A 17,787-nucleotide genomic window follows, 5' to 3' on the forward strand; every position below is an offset into this window, starting at 1 on the left:
AGATCTGTTCGTCTGCAGACGAAAATGACAAAATTACTTATTATTACGAGAAAAATTTATTATTATTATTATTATTACATTAAGATAAAAGCGAAATTAATTAATTGTGTGCAGAATTAAACTTGGTTCAATTATTTCTTTCGTGCTGTATGACGCTACAATGTGCTGCGCGAGCTGCAGTGGGGTATAAAAATTCGTCGTTGATCTCTTAGAGCCATCGCAGGATGGTACCACCAAAGTCACCCTTGCGATGGCTCTCGTAAAACAGTGGAGAGCGGGAGGGCAGGCTGCGACGCGAAGGGAGGGCGAGAGAGAGAGAGAGAGAGAGACGGATAGGGCGTGCAATATTAATCCATTTAACAAACTCATTATCGATGAGATATACCGAGCGTTTACCGTGCGCGGCGGCGGCGCGAACGCGCTCCACCTATCCCGGGGGAACCCCGGCTATATTAGCGGCTTGGCACCCCTGCGGCTTGATTTACGGGCGCGCGCTAACGAGCCTCGGCCCGTAGCATCAGCCACGAGGAGAGGAGGTGGTGCAGGACGATGCAGCGGCACTCGGGCGCTACGGTTACGACGCAACGCGGGGGTCATGGGCGTCGCTAAAAATTTTATCCGTCGGGATGGCGAAGAAGAGAAAGCAAGGAAGAGTGATCTCGGCGCGATCGACAGTGGCTAAAGTACCGCGTGACTTCGCGCGGAGTGCAATCAAACAAAGAACGCTGCTGTGAAACAGGAAAGATTCAGTATTCGCCTATTAAACAAATATAAAAAGCATTTTTTTAACTGCGAAATTTCTACGTACGTGGGTATCACATTATAACAGTATCTATACAAGTATATTCGCCAACAACCGTTATACCTCCATTACGGAATAATAAGACGCACTCAAGGTTGCTAAGTAATTAATTCGTTTGACATATCGGTTTTTCGTTTACCGCGAATTTATAAAGACACAATAATTTTCGTAATTAGCGCTTAAATGCGTTTCGCAGAACCAAATTACATTCGCTCATCGGAGCCCGCGAACATATATTTGTATATTCTTTCATTATCCTGTATCATTCAGTCGCAACTCTCGCGTTGGACACACCCACAAGGTGTTAACCGTTTCTTGCTCGGCTTAATTAACTGGGATCGATAAGTTTGGCAGAAGACATTCCCCCTCTTCCCTCTTCCGATTGCCTCATTTCACCGATCGTATAAATTCAAAAATGAAAAAAAAAGGAAACGAATGTTCTTCTCGTCATAAGTTCCTTGCAATAAAGAGTTCATCAGGGATCCCCTGATGTGGTCGAACTTTGTCGTGCTTCGAAAATCGGGTTTCTCGTTCGATATATACCTAGAGCCACCTCCATGGCGGCGCTCATGATGTCGATATACGACAGAACGGATACGTCGGTTGATGGAGGAACGGGCGAGCGAGGGGCACATGTTCCTCTCCGACAATATGCCGGCTGGACATCGTGAAACGATCCAACACCGGCGTGGCGGCCCCCGGCGGGCTGATTGGACCGTATTTGGTTGTAATTAAGGCACCGGCGGCGGCCATTAGCGAACCGTGAAAACGAACAACATTGTTCAATGCGCACCGTGCGTAAATCAGAGTATATCCTGTCTTTTTTTTTCAAGAGTTGCCCTCTTCTTTTTTCCTTAGCCTCGCGCGAAGACAAAACTTGATACGTAAAAAAACATTGAAAAAATATTATTTCTCACAAACGTTTTCTCTATTATTTTTCTATATTTTTTAAATTTTACTTTTTCAAAAAGAAATTGCGCCTATCAGGAAATCGCCTTTCTTAATAATTTTTTATTCGTGTATCGATCGTTAGAAAAAATTTTTTTATTATTTTTTGAAAGATGTGCCACAATTGAATTTATTTTAAATCTGTAGAATGAGATAATCGCAACATATTTCCAACATATCAACGGATATACATAGTAATAAAGAAGAAATAATATCTTTATATTCCACTTCGAAATATGTCTGATTATTCATATTTGCGCGCTCACCCTTGTGGAATCAACCGGACACGAGTGACTGGTAAAAATTTATTACGCAAAGTCGTTGGGATGATGTTACGCGAAGTTCTTCTGCCGCATCGAGAGACGAATGTGGCAACAATACCTCTCGACTCGCATAATTGGCGCTATGGGCGCCCAATGGGGGCCACCTCGCGACGGTGCCGGGAGGGCCGCCGGCACGGGATGAAGAGATTTACAATGTTCCCGGTCGTAAAATAATCAATAAAATCTGCGCAATGTAAAGAAACGGACGTGCGGCAGTGATTTAGTATACGGAGCGCCAGGCTCCGTCCTTCCTTCCTCTCTCACCATCCTGTTCAGGGTGATTTTCTGAGGGTCTGTTCTTAAGGATGTATCGGACATCTTTAAATCCCTGTAAAGTAAATAAAATTTGGAAATATATTTAATATTAACACTTCAATTAAACTATATACAATATATATATGAAAGTTGTATGAATAAAATTATATTTTTATTTAATAATATATTTTTATAGTTTATTTATACTCAATTTATTATTAACAATTAAATTATTTTTTATAACATTAAGAAAAATCTCGATTTTGTTGTATTAGTGCTTTAATTTTTCAAAATGATTTATACAAAATTTTATTGTAATTATGTGTGTGTAGTTATTTTGTAAACAAATAAATAAATAAATTTTGTTTATTTTACAGAACTGATCTTTGCATCGCAATGAAATTTTACATCTAATCATCTTGAATATTTAAAGTACTTAAATATAAAAGAATTTAAATTTTATCATTTCTTATTTTATTATTTCATTATTAATTATATTTTTATTACACATGTCTACTTATTAAAATAATATTTATTATTAATAGATAGAAAACTGCCGCCAAATTTTTTCTACTGCTTTCAAATACAATATAAAACAATCTGTAAGACCACGAGAATAGAAAAAGAAGTTTAACCTGAATTGAAATTTAGAGATTGTACGAGCAATTTTTTTCCACAATTATATTGTTAATAATATAATCGTCTAGTATTTTATTAGCAATTAAATATTGAAGAATTTCCAATACGATTGAACAATACAAAGAGTTAATGTTTCTCATTATTCAATTGAACATTTTGGACTAAATATTTTAGTTTTTCAACAATTTTGTTTTTTTCATTGTCAGTACAGAAATCTTAAATAAATAAGCAAAATTTTGTGAGTTAATTTCAAATAAATTTTACTACAGTTTTAATTTTAAACTTTAATTATTCTGAGTAATAAAATATTCATGGTATAAAATTTTAAAATATTCTAAGAAATTATAATTTTTTACTTAAAGAATTATGAAAATATAATAAAATAAAACTAGTCTCTTGAATATATCGCTATTCTTCGAATGCTACTCGAATTCAGTTCTTAAAGACATATGATCGATTGCGTTTTTGCTGAAAAAGAAAATATACACATAGACCACATGTCGTCGCCGGAATGGAAACCAATTAGAAAGGACTAAGCAGGAGTTGATGGTCGTTTTGAAAAAGCGCGTCGCCTCATAATCGTGCGCTAATTCATCAGCGCGCCCCATTTGCGAGCGTAAGTCTCCCAAATGATCCTGTAGCATCACCACGCAGATAATAGGCGTGGCTCCGGCTATTTTGAGTGGTACATATCTCGGTTTTACGAGGCGTTAAAGGCATCATGACTGATGACGGAGCCAACAAACAAGTTTTCATAGGTAAAACAAAGACGTTCGACAAATTTTGATCCTCGCCCATCTATTGTATAGCTACGAAAGATGTTAAAAGCTTTTATCAATGATATTGATAGTTCACAATCATCTATTTCCGTCAATCTGGACTATAATCTCAATAATATGAAAATTATACTTGTCAATTTGTTGTATATTGAATTTGACTCAAATTGTAGTGCTTTCCATTTTCATTATTTTAATCTAGCGTGTACTTGTTTTGAGTTAAATTTATTTAGTTATTCATATTGAGTTATTTTTAATTTATGACAAATATAATTTTTGCTAATAATTATTGAAATTTTCACTAGAATGTTATTGCTATTAAGATTTTCGTTTTTATCGTCTTCAGTATAAAGACTTGCTTCATATTCTCAATAATTGTCTCACCAACAGACCGTTTGTCTCTCTGCATCTCAACATCTAAATTTTACTATGATATTTTGGCTTATTCGTTCGTCAATTGATCGACTCACGAGGATATCATGGATGTGAGTAGTGCCATAAGTTTCCTGTGGGAAATATAGCACGATTCGCCCCAGGGTTTGCGGCGGGAGCCAAGTATGGTGACGAATTTACGAGCTCCTTACAAGCGGAGGCCTGCCCTGGTGAGCATGTAGCGAGCAATAAAGTACGAGGCCAAAGGATATTCGAAACAATCGGACCGAGGCTCTATATCGGCTTTAGAAGGCCCGGATCAAATTTAGGATTGATTTACGAGTGATCGTACTCTCGCGCTTTCCCTCAAATAATCCACTTGATCTATTTACAGAGAAATAATGATTTCTCGCGAATAAAATCAAGAAATTAAATGACTGAAAATGCGTTACTATGCAATCAATCGATTCAACATTTAGCTTTAAATAAAATTAGAGACTACTAAAACATAGTGGCAAATTTCTTTCTCTTGCAAGTCAACCCTTGACTGAAGATCGTGATTTCTACTTGATGCATGCTCCTACATGCTCCATAATGACTATCTTTGTAAGGGTACTATCAGTAGTTTTGCTATCGCCTTCCGAGGTGGCAAATTTAAAGAGGACTTAAGAAGAATAAAATTTTCTGTTATCAAATTTGAATGCGAATAGAAATTAATGTATTAAAAAATTAATTCTGTAAAAATATGTTTTGATACATTCATATTATAAATACATAAGTGTTATTAAAATATTTGCTGAATTAATTATTGGCAGAAATATTTTCCAATTGTTTAAAGTCATAAATTATGTAAGATAAGGAAAAAAACATTCATTTTCCGCTTATATAGAGATATATTAGTTTTATATATAAAATAAAATAATTTAAATAATTTAAAATTCTTTAAAACTGATTTAACAGTTTTTCGGAGGCTACATGAGCAATCATTCTTATTATTAAATTACTATCAAACCCGTCATTGGCCCGCGTGAAAACGGCTTTACAATGATAAAGCGTAACGATAAAAAGTCTCGTCGGGAAACTTACGCGGCTAGATTTCGCAATAAATGGGGGGAAGCAGGAAGTATTTGAGCGAAGACGTGTTATTACGAGTTCGGTGCGAGAGTGGGAAAAGGATGTTAAGGAGGTGAAGTGAAGAGAGAAAGAGCCGTGGAAAGCTTTTTGCTCGTTTTTGCACGGCGAGATTCTCGCTGCCGATTGGTCTTCTCATTATGCGGCAATTAAACAACATGGCGCCCGCGGAGGCTCGTTCAATTCGTTCGCTTAGCGCGGCGCTAGTTACCGGATCCGCTACATTGGAAGGCTGGCGTTGAAATCCCCTGTTACACCTATAAGTCCTATAAAGAATACTTCTAACGGCGCAATAATAAGATCTAAGAATATCTTACTTATATAATAAAACATCATGATTTATATTAATTTACGCCTGTTCATTAGGCATAAGCAATTTACACGATTTTATTTTTTAATTTGAGTCACATGTTGATATATTAATATATAAATTATAATTTCTATATATTATAATTATTATCAGATATTTCTTAACGTTAAACTTTATAAATATAATAAATTAAGTGACTTTAAAAATTATTTCTCATATGAGAACTAATCTTTAAGAACTTATTAATGAAAAATAATATTTATCACCTTCGATGCGTTATATAATATATTGTATTATAAAACTTTGCGCAAAAAGACTAACATTAAAAGCTATTATTACGAATTTCGTAATATCACAACCAGTCTAAAGTTATCAATTATTAATTTCTGATGTATTGAACGTCGGATTGGAGAAAGTCGACGTCGCTTGTTTGTACAGAGGATTCTCGCCCTGAAACATTTCGACATATTGACGTTCCGGCAATCTCGGTAGTCACGCGATCGGGAACAATGAGGAATAGCGACTCACTCTGTCCCATTTGGCGAGGGCGCGCTCCTTCTCGAACCTGGCGTATTCCCTCTTGTCGTGGATGATCGTGAGGGTCTTCCAAATGAGGAGGATCAAGAAACCGATGATGACGGTGCTTATGACGACACCCAGCGCAACACCTACGGGAGAAAGTAAATTCTAGTTCATCTTGTATCTTCTCGCATGTTCAGTCGTACACGTAAGCGCAACCAACGCGCGAAGATATTAGTTTCCAAACGTCATTGCGTAAATGATAATTAGGATTATGAGAGAGAAAGGGAGAATGGCTAAGCGAATAAAGCAGCCTTCAAATAATAATATGAAAAATGTTGCATAATTTAAAATAATATATGTATGCAAATGTACATTGTTAATCTTATTGTAATTAATTAATCACACATTTGTTACTTGTTAATCCTGTTTAATTTAGCAAAGAGCAAGCAGGGAAATGTAAATTTTACGGCAGATACAAGGAAGCATAATTTATGTAATAATATAAAAATGATCATACTATACCGAAAACGTTAATGGGCATTGGGCAAGCTCTCTCTTTCTGGGCTTGAATCTTAAAGATTTTGATATCTCCTCCAGTACCGCCTCTATGATATTGGTATTTGAAAACAAACGTGCAGCCTGCGTCACCGGGTGTTCGACATATGCGGGCATCGGTTTCTTTGTCTTTCATGGAATCTTCTTCGATTACGTCGACCTGTGAAGTAATAATCGTCCATTTGCGTCGCATCGCAAATTATTAATCGTCCTCACGCAGCTTGCAAGGTACATGTGATGTCAAGGAAAGTACTACTAACGATGTCTATTTCATGCATGCACAAGTCACACTGTCCGTTTTTTGCGAACGGTCCTGAGTTGTACGCCACGCACTCCACGCAATCCTTCAGCTCGTCGCATCGTTGTCCCGGACACGTCTGAAATGCGTAATAAATAACATAAAATTATGAGATATTTCCTAAAAATTTTAGAGCTATATAAATGCATGTAAACTAAAATATGCATTTTCTAAATACGTATTTGTTATTTGTATAAAATTATGTAATATCAAAAATTCTGTAGCGCGCGCCTGTCTAGCGTTCGCTAAGCAAAAAGCAAATTAAATAAATAGGGGTACAATAATCAACAATTATATAACAATCTATTTATTAAATAGTTTATTTATTAAATGCTTTAGTATCCATACATTTAATAATAAGTTTAATTATATTCTTGGCTGGAAAGTTTTCGTAGATACACAACTTTCTGAGGTTCAATGCCATATGTTTGTTATGCATAATTAGAATTGCCGCGCCAACTGCTTATATGCGGGTAATTGATTAATATAAAAATAATGTAAACACAACTCAAGATTTTTTATTTTTTTTTTTTAACTTATCTGTTGGAAGAAAAAGTTCGTTGATTTCTTTTGATATTATTACACGCAGTCACTAACCGGGCACTCCTCGCAATATTGTCCGGAATATCGAATATTGTCCAGCTCGTAGCAGTGACAGCTGCCGCAGATGCATTTGCCACGTCCGCTGCAAATCTCGACGTTCTCGCCCGACGGCGGGATGCATGTGCTGTTGGTCTCCTTGCAGTCGCACGCCTCACCACCCCATCCCGGCCGGCAATTGCAGGTACCGCATTCGCACATGCCCCTTCCGCCGCAGACCTTAAACGGACAAAGGAGAGACGAACGGCGAACGTAATGGGGTATGTACAAAGACGTGTAATTTGTCCAACCGCCCTTATAAACGCGGCGCTGCCGCGCTCGCTTCGAGGCGAGATTGCCGTGTAACTTCCGCGCGAATTTGTTAAAAGCAACTATCAAGCGAGAACACGGTGGTTACGCGTGATAATAGAGATCTCCTATCCCTGGCTACTCTCTTTCGAGCGTGTAATTTTTATCATTTATATCGACGTCAAGTTCTAACGTTATACTAATAAAAACATGCAAGCTATATAAATTGTCAATATACAAACAAATAATTCGAAAACGGCAATGAGCAATAGAATGAGAGTGGCAGCGCTTAATTCAACATTAATTTAAATATTAATTAATTTTAAACAAAAAAACAATACATCTAAATTACGATGCATGTTTCCAACTTATTTGATTTTCTTCAGTTGTAGATATAAAAATGAGTAAAATTTTAATTATAAAAACTTAATTTGACAGTTAAAAGTACATAAAGCCAGTTTCGGTAGTTAAAAGTAATACCAACAGCCAATATATATATCAACACGTTTGCAATTCATAATATAAATAATAATTAATATAAACTTGACTTTGATATTGTTTTTTGTTATTTTTAACTACTGAATTAAGTATGCTTTCAGAATTTAAATTTTGATACTTAATTTTATATCTATGACTGAAAAAAACCAAATAAGTTTAAAATATGTATTGTTGCTTTCGAGCAGAAAATGTCGAATTATTTTGTGCACTATATTATAATACTTTATGGTTACGAATTTAAAATTTCTAACTGTAATAAAATGAAATAATATTTATTTGATATAAGATAATCGCGTGTAACATTAAAGCTATATTTTTATTAAGGAAAATGTTAAGCACTTTTTATCTTGTCATAAAGAGTATTAGAACTTTATTTCTTTTTATCGCGTTGTTTAAAATCCAGTTTTGCTAAAATATCTAAACATTTCGTTGTACACAGAAAATAATTTTTTGTCAAACTATCAAATAATTATGTAGGACGCTCAAACATGTTGCTAGAATGTCAAAACTTTTTGCAACATTGCTCGTTATACTTGAGCTAAATAATTATTTTTATAATGCAACAAAATTATTTTTAGATCAGCCAAATTTTCTAGCTAAATTTTCAGGTAATTCGGCAAAATGATTTTTTCCGTGTACATATTTTGCGATCACGTCGTTATACTTTTTAGTTTTGAGACATACCTGGCCGTCACTGCGTTTGCAAGAAAAATTGTCGCATTCGCAGTACATCCCGTAAAACAATTCTTGCGGATTCGGTCGTTTGTCGCAATCGCAGACGCCACACTTGCACGTGCCGTGGCCGCTACATATCTCAGCAGTTTGATTGTTGGGTTTGCAATTGATCATCGAGATCGATTCAGTACCGAGTTGGCTTTTCTGGCATTCGCAGTAATTTCCATAATAATCGGAATCGCAAGAACACACGCCGCACATGGATGTACCACTAGCATTGCATTCTATTGCATTCGGCTGATATCCCTGTGTCGCAAATTATGGTTTAAAACGTGTTGTAAGGTAATCAATATGCAAATTGTTCGTACAAAAGCATAAATAATTTTTAATTGCACGTTTTTGCATATTGAATTTAAACTGAATTTGTGCTAATTATATGTAAATAAAATAGATTTTTTAATCATTACGTCGAGCTCTAGCTTTTCTGTTTTAGTATATAATATATTTACCGGATGTCCAGGTTTTTCACAAGGACAGTCGCATATAATTTGCACATCGATAGTCAGACTCTCATGCAAACCTCTAGGATAGATCATCATAGTTTGGTACCAATCCTTTCGGTCTTTGGGACATTCCACAACCTGATCAATTGAGCAAGTACTGAATCATATCGTTGTAATTATTGAAAATATTTGTAAATGTTTATTCACGCACCTTAAACACAACTTCAAACTCGATAATATTGCCTACGCGAAGCCCTCCGCATTCCTGACGTTCCAACAATTCCCCCGTTTTATTCAAACATCGGGAGAAATATTTAACGTCTATCATCTTCGGCGCTGTATCCATCAACCTCACTAAGTCCACTAATTTCTATAAATTGTTAACGTATTAAAATTATTATACTATTTTTTAATTACTGTGTACAGTGAATTATAAAATAAGTTAATCTTCTGAGACAAACTAAAATTATTAATAAATCCTTTTTAATTAATTTTCTATTAATTTTGATCGCCATTACGACGTAAACTATAATAGATCATGTGGAACAAAAGAAGATAATATAAATTGATAATTGTACAGAGTATCTCAAAATTTACGAATCAAAATATAATAAGAAAGTTCTCGAAAAATTAAGTAAAATAATTATTTGTAAATTGTTTATAAATCATTATTTATAAATTTTTATTTCAAATAGTCGAAATATAAGAGTTTTAATTTAGCTAATTACATATATAAACTATATATTTAGATAATCATATGTCTATGAATTACGCGAATAGTAATATTAGTGACCGCATGATAAACAATCGTTTAAACGTAATTTCTGATTAACCAGAGCTTTGAACTCTTGTATCTCAAAAAATATTGTTTGAAATAAAAATTTATAAACAATTTCTTTTACTTAATCTACGAACCAACTATTGAGTTGGAACAAAAATTCGTAGCGATACATCGACTGCATTTAAAAAAAACGCTACGAACTTTTGTTTCAATCCAATATTTTACTTAATTTTTCAAGAACTTGCTATACTGTTTTGATCTGTAAATTTCTGGACATCCTGTATACAATTATTATTTATGACAAATATGATCACCTCGTATTCGCTGCTCACTAAGGCGACAACATTTTGACCATCATTTTCCAGAGTTGCGGTTGAGGATCCGCTGATACTGCGGCTTAATCGCTGATAAGTCGCGTTCTTGTGATCCGGAACAGCAAAAATAATATACATGTTGTGCTCACGCGCTTTTTTGCTAATCTAAAAAAAAATACTATTTTTAAAGATTTTCTTAAACAATTAAATTTACAATACGTGTGAATAAATTTCAAAGAAAGAAAGAGTGAATACTCCTCTTGTCTTCACCTGAGCAATCGATGGATAATCCTGTAGAAGGGAGTGAGTGTAGAATCCTTCCGTATCCAAGTGGCACTTACAATCGTTAGGCTCTATTATCCCTGCAAGCTGAGAAACCATTACGTTTTTTTTTTTTTCATCTCAAAGTCGCAACTCTTAATTGATTATACGAAAAGAACGATTTTGCTAAAGTATTTAATAAAATTTAAATACAGATCTGAAAATAATTCTGTTGGAGCCTCAAAATAATTGTCATAAAACGCTTATACAAACTGACAGAATGTCAAAGTTTTTTGCAGCATTACTCATCCTACTCGAACGTCCTTGATAATTATTTGGATAGTGCAACAAAATTATTTTTTAAATCTATATGCATCTAAATTTTTAAATACTTTAGCAAAATTTCTTTTCCTATACAAATTATAAATTTATTTCAAGCTTGTGCGGCCTCATATTTCGCTTGGTTCACGTACTCTACCGTCGCCAGCAATGTGAAAGGACGCATCAGTTGAGAACACAATAAGATGACGTGCTTTTTGGCGCCAGCCGATTTCCATGGAGCATACTATGACCTGCATCATCGCGTCAAGCCCTCCCTCGGGACCGTCCAGATTACCCGATACCGGCGCCGCTTGTACCTGAGACTATTTATTAAGATTACTTGTATTTAGCAGATCGTTAAGCTTAATTGAAATAGATAATCGTCAAGAATAGTATAACCAAATTCCATAGAAGGAATGTATATCCTATATTTATCAAATCATGATTTTGAGAGTAGTCGAAGCTTGTTTATTATTTTTATCATTTTAAATTATTTTTAGTGGAATATTTTTTTTTATATTTGCTTTTATATATGCTGAATATATAACTGCTTGGCAAGAATTACCTCAAATAGAGCTACGTTTTGCGTAAGACGCATTTGATTTTTATAAGCGTAAGGTGGTGCACATTTTTTTCCAGTCTGCAAAGTGCAGGGAGACTCCAATCTGAAGTAAATATTTAATCGAATTATAAATCTCTTATCAGTTTAATTCTGTTTCAGTTAATCTCGGAAATTTGTTGATTTAATTAATCGAAATGTTGCAATAAATCACATAACAAATTGTATAATTACTTATCTGGCTGCGTGCTAGTCATTGGTAAAACGACCTTGTCTACAAAGCTGCCAAAGCCAATACGGAAATTTGACGTGAGATTTTGCATAGCTTTGGCCAGTTTCAGACCAAGTTTCGATAATTTGTCTCTGTAAGGCTGCATGGATGCCGATAGATCCATAAGGTAATATAGATCCACAGGATAATCCTTTGCTTGACCATATTTCATAGTTACGCGATAATTCTCTCCTACGAATAATTCATTCAAATTTTATATTCTTAAATTTTGTAATTTATTTAAATGATGATATTGGATAAGTATACCGCACACAAAAATATATTGAAAAATATAGTATTTATAATTTACAGTTATTGTCTATTATCTTATATATATATATTATATTCTGTTAATAAGAAAATAGTTAGATATTTTATAGTGATTTCTAATAGATTTTTGTATTGAGCAAAAATATATGCACAGATTTTTAATTTTGTCCCAATGTCAATCTGTGCTTATATTTTTGCTCAATATCTGTTTTATACATAGTTTTCCATATTATATGTGAAACGTATGAAACTGTATGAACTGAACTGTATGAAAGATTAAATTTTTAGTGAAATTTTCTTTTCTCACCTGGCCTGAGACGTAAACGAATCCTCTGGGGTTGAACTTGAACAGGATCATTACCCCTGATTGAGGATAACTGTCGATTTTCAATTATGTCCATTGTATTCTCATGATTTATCACGGCTGATGGTGGACACCAAAGGTTGCCTTCTCGTAAATATGTTTGTTTGGACACGCAACGTAACAGAGGAACATTCCTGCTTTGTGATCCCTTATAAAACCGTGAACAAAAAATTCAATTATCATTTAATTTGAAAAGTTATTAAAATTAAAAAATTTGTTAATAGATTCAATGTGCAAAGATGTACAATAAAATAATTAATACTATGTCAACGTTTATTATTAATTATTCAAGTATCTTGAAGTCTGTATAGTTTTTTTTATTTGCATGACGCATGAAAAAAAAATTATTCAATTTATGACAATTCCACTGAACAAATAACTATAGGCGAATTTTTTATTAATTCATCTATTGACTAATCGCATTGCAGCTTATACAAAACAAAATTGCATTTATGCAGAATGCAATATGCAATATGTAAGTAGGAATTTAAAATTATCAGAAAATAAATATAGATTTTGGAAAACGTTTTGATCTATTGACTAATCGCATTGCAGCTTATACAAAACAAAATTGCATTTGTGCAGAATGCAATATGCAATATGTAAGTAGGAATTTAAAATTATCAGAAAATAAATATAGATTTTGGAAAACGTTTTGATATTTTCCAAATTTAATAAGGAAAGTATTTTTAATTCAAAATTTTATCTCCAACATATAATTCATTTTTATGGCATTTTAAGAATTTTTTTGCTTTGAAAATAAATTCTTTTTTTTGCAATATTGTGAATACATTATTTTTATTTTATTGCATAAATATAATTTTGATTATAAAACTATTGTAAATATTTAACAATCGACAATTGATTGGTTAATTTGTTTTATTTTTATTGAACTATATTGTATCTATTATTATTTTTTTTTAATTTGTTGTGCAAATTTTATATCAACTTTATTTAACTAATGAAAGAAAGAAATTTATTTATATTATATTATATTTGATATCTATTCAATTATTATTTTATTGTATCTAATATTTATTTTATAATAAAGTTTGTAATATTTAAAGTATAAAATTTAAACTAATAAAAAATTAGACAGTTTTTCTTTTTTTTATTTAATAAGTTACAACAGATAGTATTTATTTATTATAAGACTCTTTCGAAGGCAAATTCTCTCATTTTTCTCACAAAACACGTACGAGTATGTCTTATTCAGCTGGATGCCAGCGGAATTCTTTTCTCTCTTCCGGCTCTTATTCAGATATTAAAGGATTGATTGACGAAGCGAAAGAAACGTTTTCGTAGTAGTCGCGCGCGCGAGTCATGGAAAACAGTCATACGGTACGATCGCGTGAGTTCACTCGGCTTATGAATCACCGGCGGCAAAACGCAAACGTTGCAAGTAAAAGATATAGTCGCAGGTGCGCGCTTCTTCCGATGTTTCCTGCCGCGGATCTCTTCACTCACTCTATCTCTCTCTCTCTCACTCTCTCTGTCATCTCTAGCCGAGTAGACCGCTCGTTAACGGCGCTTATGAATATTCATTACCGTCATGGAGCACCAGACGCATTGTGGTGTTTGCAGGCAGCTCGTGCAGGTCTGCCGAGCCTCGCAGAGACTCTCCCGGTCACGGTGCTGCGAAGTCGCGGCCACGTGGAGGCACGCCGTCGCCAGGAGGAGGAGACCGATGATCATTATCCGCTGTACCATCCCGGTCTCTTCAAACGTCGAACGTTTTTATTTAACTTTCGATGGACGAACCGGGCGAACTGAGGCGAGCCGTGACATGTGCGTCCGCGATCCGAAAGGATACTGCGGCATTCGCGCGGAAATGACTCTGAGATAAAACTTGGTTGCGGTAATGCACGTGATTAGATAATTGTCCGTTCTCTCCACCTTCGACCTTTTTTTCTGAGATCGGTCATCGGGTTCGCCCAGATACAGAACGTTTATTGGTGCGATGATGAATTCAACTTAATTGCGATTTTTAACTGTGAACTTTACGCGCTTTTTAAATACTTGTTCTAAACACGAGCATCTTGTAGCAGAAATTGATGAATGATGTATGATGATGTTTAATAAGTAGTCGTAATGAGTCAGTTTGAGTCAGGATGAAAAAAGAGGGAGAGGAAACAGAAGGCTTGTATGTACACAGAAGAAAAATGATATTCACAGTATTAGTAAGCACACACAGCAATCTAATTGAAAATAATCTTATTAATTTATTAATAATAATATTAATGAAACAAATAATATTTTTTATTAAGACACGAAACGTACATTCTTGATTGATTAATATTATAGATGTTCATGATTGATCAATATTATTACTGAATTAAGATTATTTTCAATTAGGCTGCTGTGTATCAGCTAATGTTCTATTACAATACGTCATGTTCTTTCTGTACGGAATTATCGCTGACCATCGGTACATTTAGCATTTAATATTTACAAACAATCGGCGAGGCTACGTACATACATACGTAAGGTATGAAGTATTAATAGCCACAGCTAAGTGAAATTGATCTTTTCATTTTAGCTTGTAACGAGAATTATTGAAATACGAATACTGCCTGTAATTTGGAAACTAGATCAGGTATGACAAATACGAACTTTCTCTCTCTTTTCATTATTTTTGTGCGCCCCCAATTTATCCCTAAAATTGTGTTTACGTGTTTTAAAAAATTTCTTGAATTTAATAAATAAATAATATAAATGTATAATTAAGGATAAATAGATATATAATTAGTAAAGATATAGATTGATATTATTCAGCATATAAATTACAGAAGAGTTAGGGTAAAATATTTTATATCATATTATACATAACGCATTCATGCGAAAGTTTAAAATTGGATTATTTTATTATTTTTATTATCATAAAAATATAAAGGTTGCTTCTATACGGCCATATAAATACATTGTTGTTTATAAAATCTTACATTCTAGATTTAATTCTAGTTTTGTGTGTAAATTTATTTATGTGGTCTTTGAAGAAAAGGAAGTCAAGCTTGTGCAAAGCAAATTAGAGAATTCAAAAGGATAAGAGACGAGCGAAGCAATAAATGATTAAAATCAAATTAATTAAAGGTGTAATATAGTTTGAGAATTAACGATAATTCGATTTTCTATTATTTTGGAATTAGTAAATCGATCGTCTATTTTGATTGTTTCATTTATATCTTCCAACGATCAATTTTGTATTGGCATACATATACTAATTATTGTGCCTGATTGTCGATTTTCAAAATTTCTACCGTCTGTAAATCTTGTAAATTATTCGAAGTTTGTGTACACAATAGATAATGGTTTTCATAAATTTGTTTTAATATTTCTTGTCTATTATAAATTTTTACTTGGCACATTATTTTTTGTAATTGTTTTCTAAAATTTTTGTAATTAATATTTGTCTAAAAAAAATTTGTGACGTTATTGAAAATATTCTATTACATAAAAATTAGCATGTAATGTAAATCCGGGAAAATTTGATTCAAATTCAATTCGTATTCAAATCAAAAAGGTTTGATTTGACCTCACAAATGTTTGATTTGCATTTAAAATAAATGTATAAATAGAAGGTTTTGAGACACAGAATCTTTGTCAGCTATTACATTAACGTACAAAAATATGTTGACAATGTAAAATAATGTCGTGAAAAAATCGCAATAATATATGCAATTCGTATTATAATAATTAGAGGCTATATCGAGACTGATGGCAAGAGATAATAGAATTCGTTAATTAAGATAACCCACGGTGTTTGCTGTTATCTATTTAAAATTATCTAAATAATCATCTGGATAAAGTAATAGCTGCATCTTCTCTTTATCTAGATTATTATAATGTATATTATCTTCTTCAAATTATTTAAGATAATGTGACTTATGCCTCGTGCTCACAGGACGCAGCAAGATTGTCGCGCGGCGGAAATTGGCGCAGTAGCCAATCATATCTTCTTCCATGTGAAAGAAGATAAACTCTATCCAACTTTAATTTCCGCGTCCTGTTGGCACGAGACATTATCGAAATAGCACATGAAATGTTCAGAATCAATTCCACGATTTATTAATTAATGTTTGATCATACTCTTTGGTTCATATGAGAATAGTAAAAGTATCAAAAATTAATCACATATACGCTGACCGTTTCATATGTTAAGTTAGCGCAATTATATTACAATATTATTACTAATTGTAAGCGTATTTTAAATTAATGAGTCTAAATATATTTTATTTATTTGATCTACATAGCATTTATTGTTGCATATAAAAAATTAATTTTAGAAGCGATTTATTACAAAATATGAAAACCAGTCTGAATTATCTTAGATACTCGGGCAACGTTCATATCACGTTGTAATTACCAGTTCTCGTCCGATCACTGAAGTCAAGCAACGTTGAGCACAGTTAGTACTTGGATGGGTGACCGCTTGGGAATACTGTGTAATGTTGTCCTTTTTTTTGCATTTTTATTTCTAGATAGCATAAAACATTTTTTATAAAAACGTTCTGAATATGTGTTTTCAAGAAATATATAGTAAACATTTTATTAAAATATTTTATAATGATTTTGGAATAATGCAAAAATCATTACATTTGTATAGTGCAATATTCAAATATTTTTCAAATAATTTTTAATATGATAGATTTAATATAATATATTTCTTATATCTATTTATTATAAATAGATGATTATAAATATAAATATATATGTATATTTGTAATATAATATTTTTAATATATATATAATATTTGCAGTACTTATAAAGTTTTTATAAAAAGTTTTATGCTGTCTGGAAAGTGGAAATAATAAAAATGCAAAAAAATAGGACAACATTACACGGTATTCCCAAGCGGTCACCCATCCAAGTACTAACCGCGCTCAACGTTGCTTGACTTCAGTGATCGGACGAGAACTGGTAGATTACAACGTGATATGAACGTTGCCCGAGTGTGTGAATGATTCAGACTGGTTTTCATCTTTTGTAATAAATCGCTTCAACAATTAATTTTTTGTATGCGACAATAAATTATATATGTCAAGTATCAAGTATTTGTATAGACTCGGGAGTAGTAATTATGTTTCCTCTACTAATGTTTTTTTAATTAAATATGCGGAAGTTTGAAATACACATTTGTATTCAAAGTGAGA

General features: G+C 33.2%; 1 protein-coding gene and 2 non-coding genes across 4 annotated transcripts; 1 reads left to right on the forward strand and 2 right to left on the reverse strand.

The window, feature by feature from the left end:
• Positions 1 to 5,584: 5,584 nt before the first annotated feature.
• LOC105205019 (integrin beta-PS) lies at positions 5,585 to 14,678 on the reverse strand. Of its 2 annotated transcripts, none has more exons than XR_005575238.1 (15): positions 14,185 to 14,678; positions 12,580 to 12,784; positions 11,966 to 12,194; positions 11,738 to 11,837; positions 11,325 to 11,495; positions 10,861 to 10,959; positions 10,591 to 10,755; positions 9,707 to 9,865; positions 9,502 to 9,633; positions 9,002 to 9,298; positions 7,529 to 7,750; positions 6,894 to 7,010; positions 6,596 to 6,793; positions 6,085 to 6,224; positions 5,585 to 6,006 (listed from the first exon to the last, which is right to left on the reverse strand). XR_005575238.1 is itself a non-coding variant. In XM_011174310.3 (15 exons), the coding sequence occupies exons 1-15, from the start codon at positions 14,344 to 14,346 to the stop codon at positions 5,929 to 5,931; spliced, it is 2,469 nt and encodes an 822-aa protein (XP_011172612.2). In that variant the 5' UTR covers positions 14,347 to 14,677; the 3' UTR covers positions 5,585 to 5,928. The 2 variants fall into 2 exon arrangements, 1 of the variants encoding a protein (XP_011172612.2); XM_011174310.3 differs by having other exon boundaries at positions 6,601 to 6,793; positions 14,185 to 14,677.
• A 2,293-nt stretch (positions 14,679 to 16,971) lies between these two features.
• Positions 16,972 to 17,090, forward strand: LOC113004739. The gene has a single exon (XR_003269192.1). It is a non-coding gene; the product is annotated as a 5S ribosomal RNA (ribosomal RNA).
• Positions 17,091 to 17,463: 373 nt separating this feature from the next.
• On the reverse strand, positions 17,464 to 17,583 carry LOC113004740. The gene has a single exon (XR_003269193.1). It is a non-coding gene; the product is annotated as a 5S ribosomal RNA (ribosomal RNA).
• Between the last annotated feature and the right edge of the window lie 204 nt (positions 17,584 to 17,787).

This window comes from Solenopsis invicta, chromosome 7, assembly GCF_016802725.1.
Source record: "Solenopsis invicta isolate M01_SB chromosome 7, UNIL_Sinv_3.0, whole genome shotgun sequence".
In the NCBI taxonomy this organism is placed as follows: Eukaryota; Metazoa; Arthropoda; class Insecta; order Hymenoptera; family Formicidae; genus Solenopsis; species Solenopsis invicta.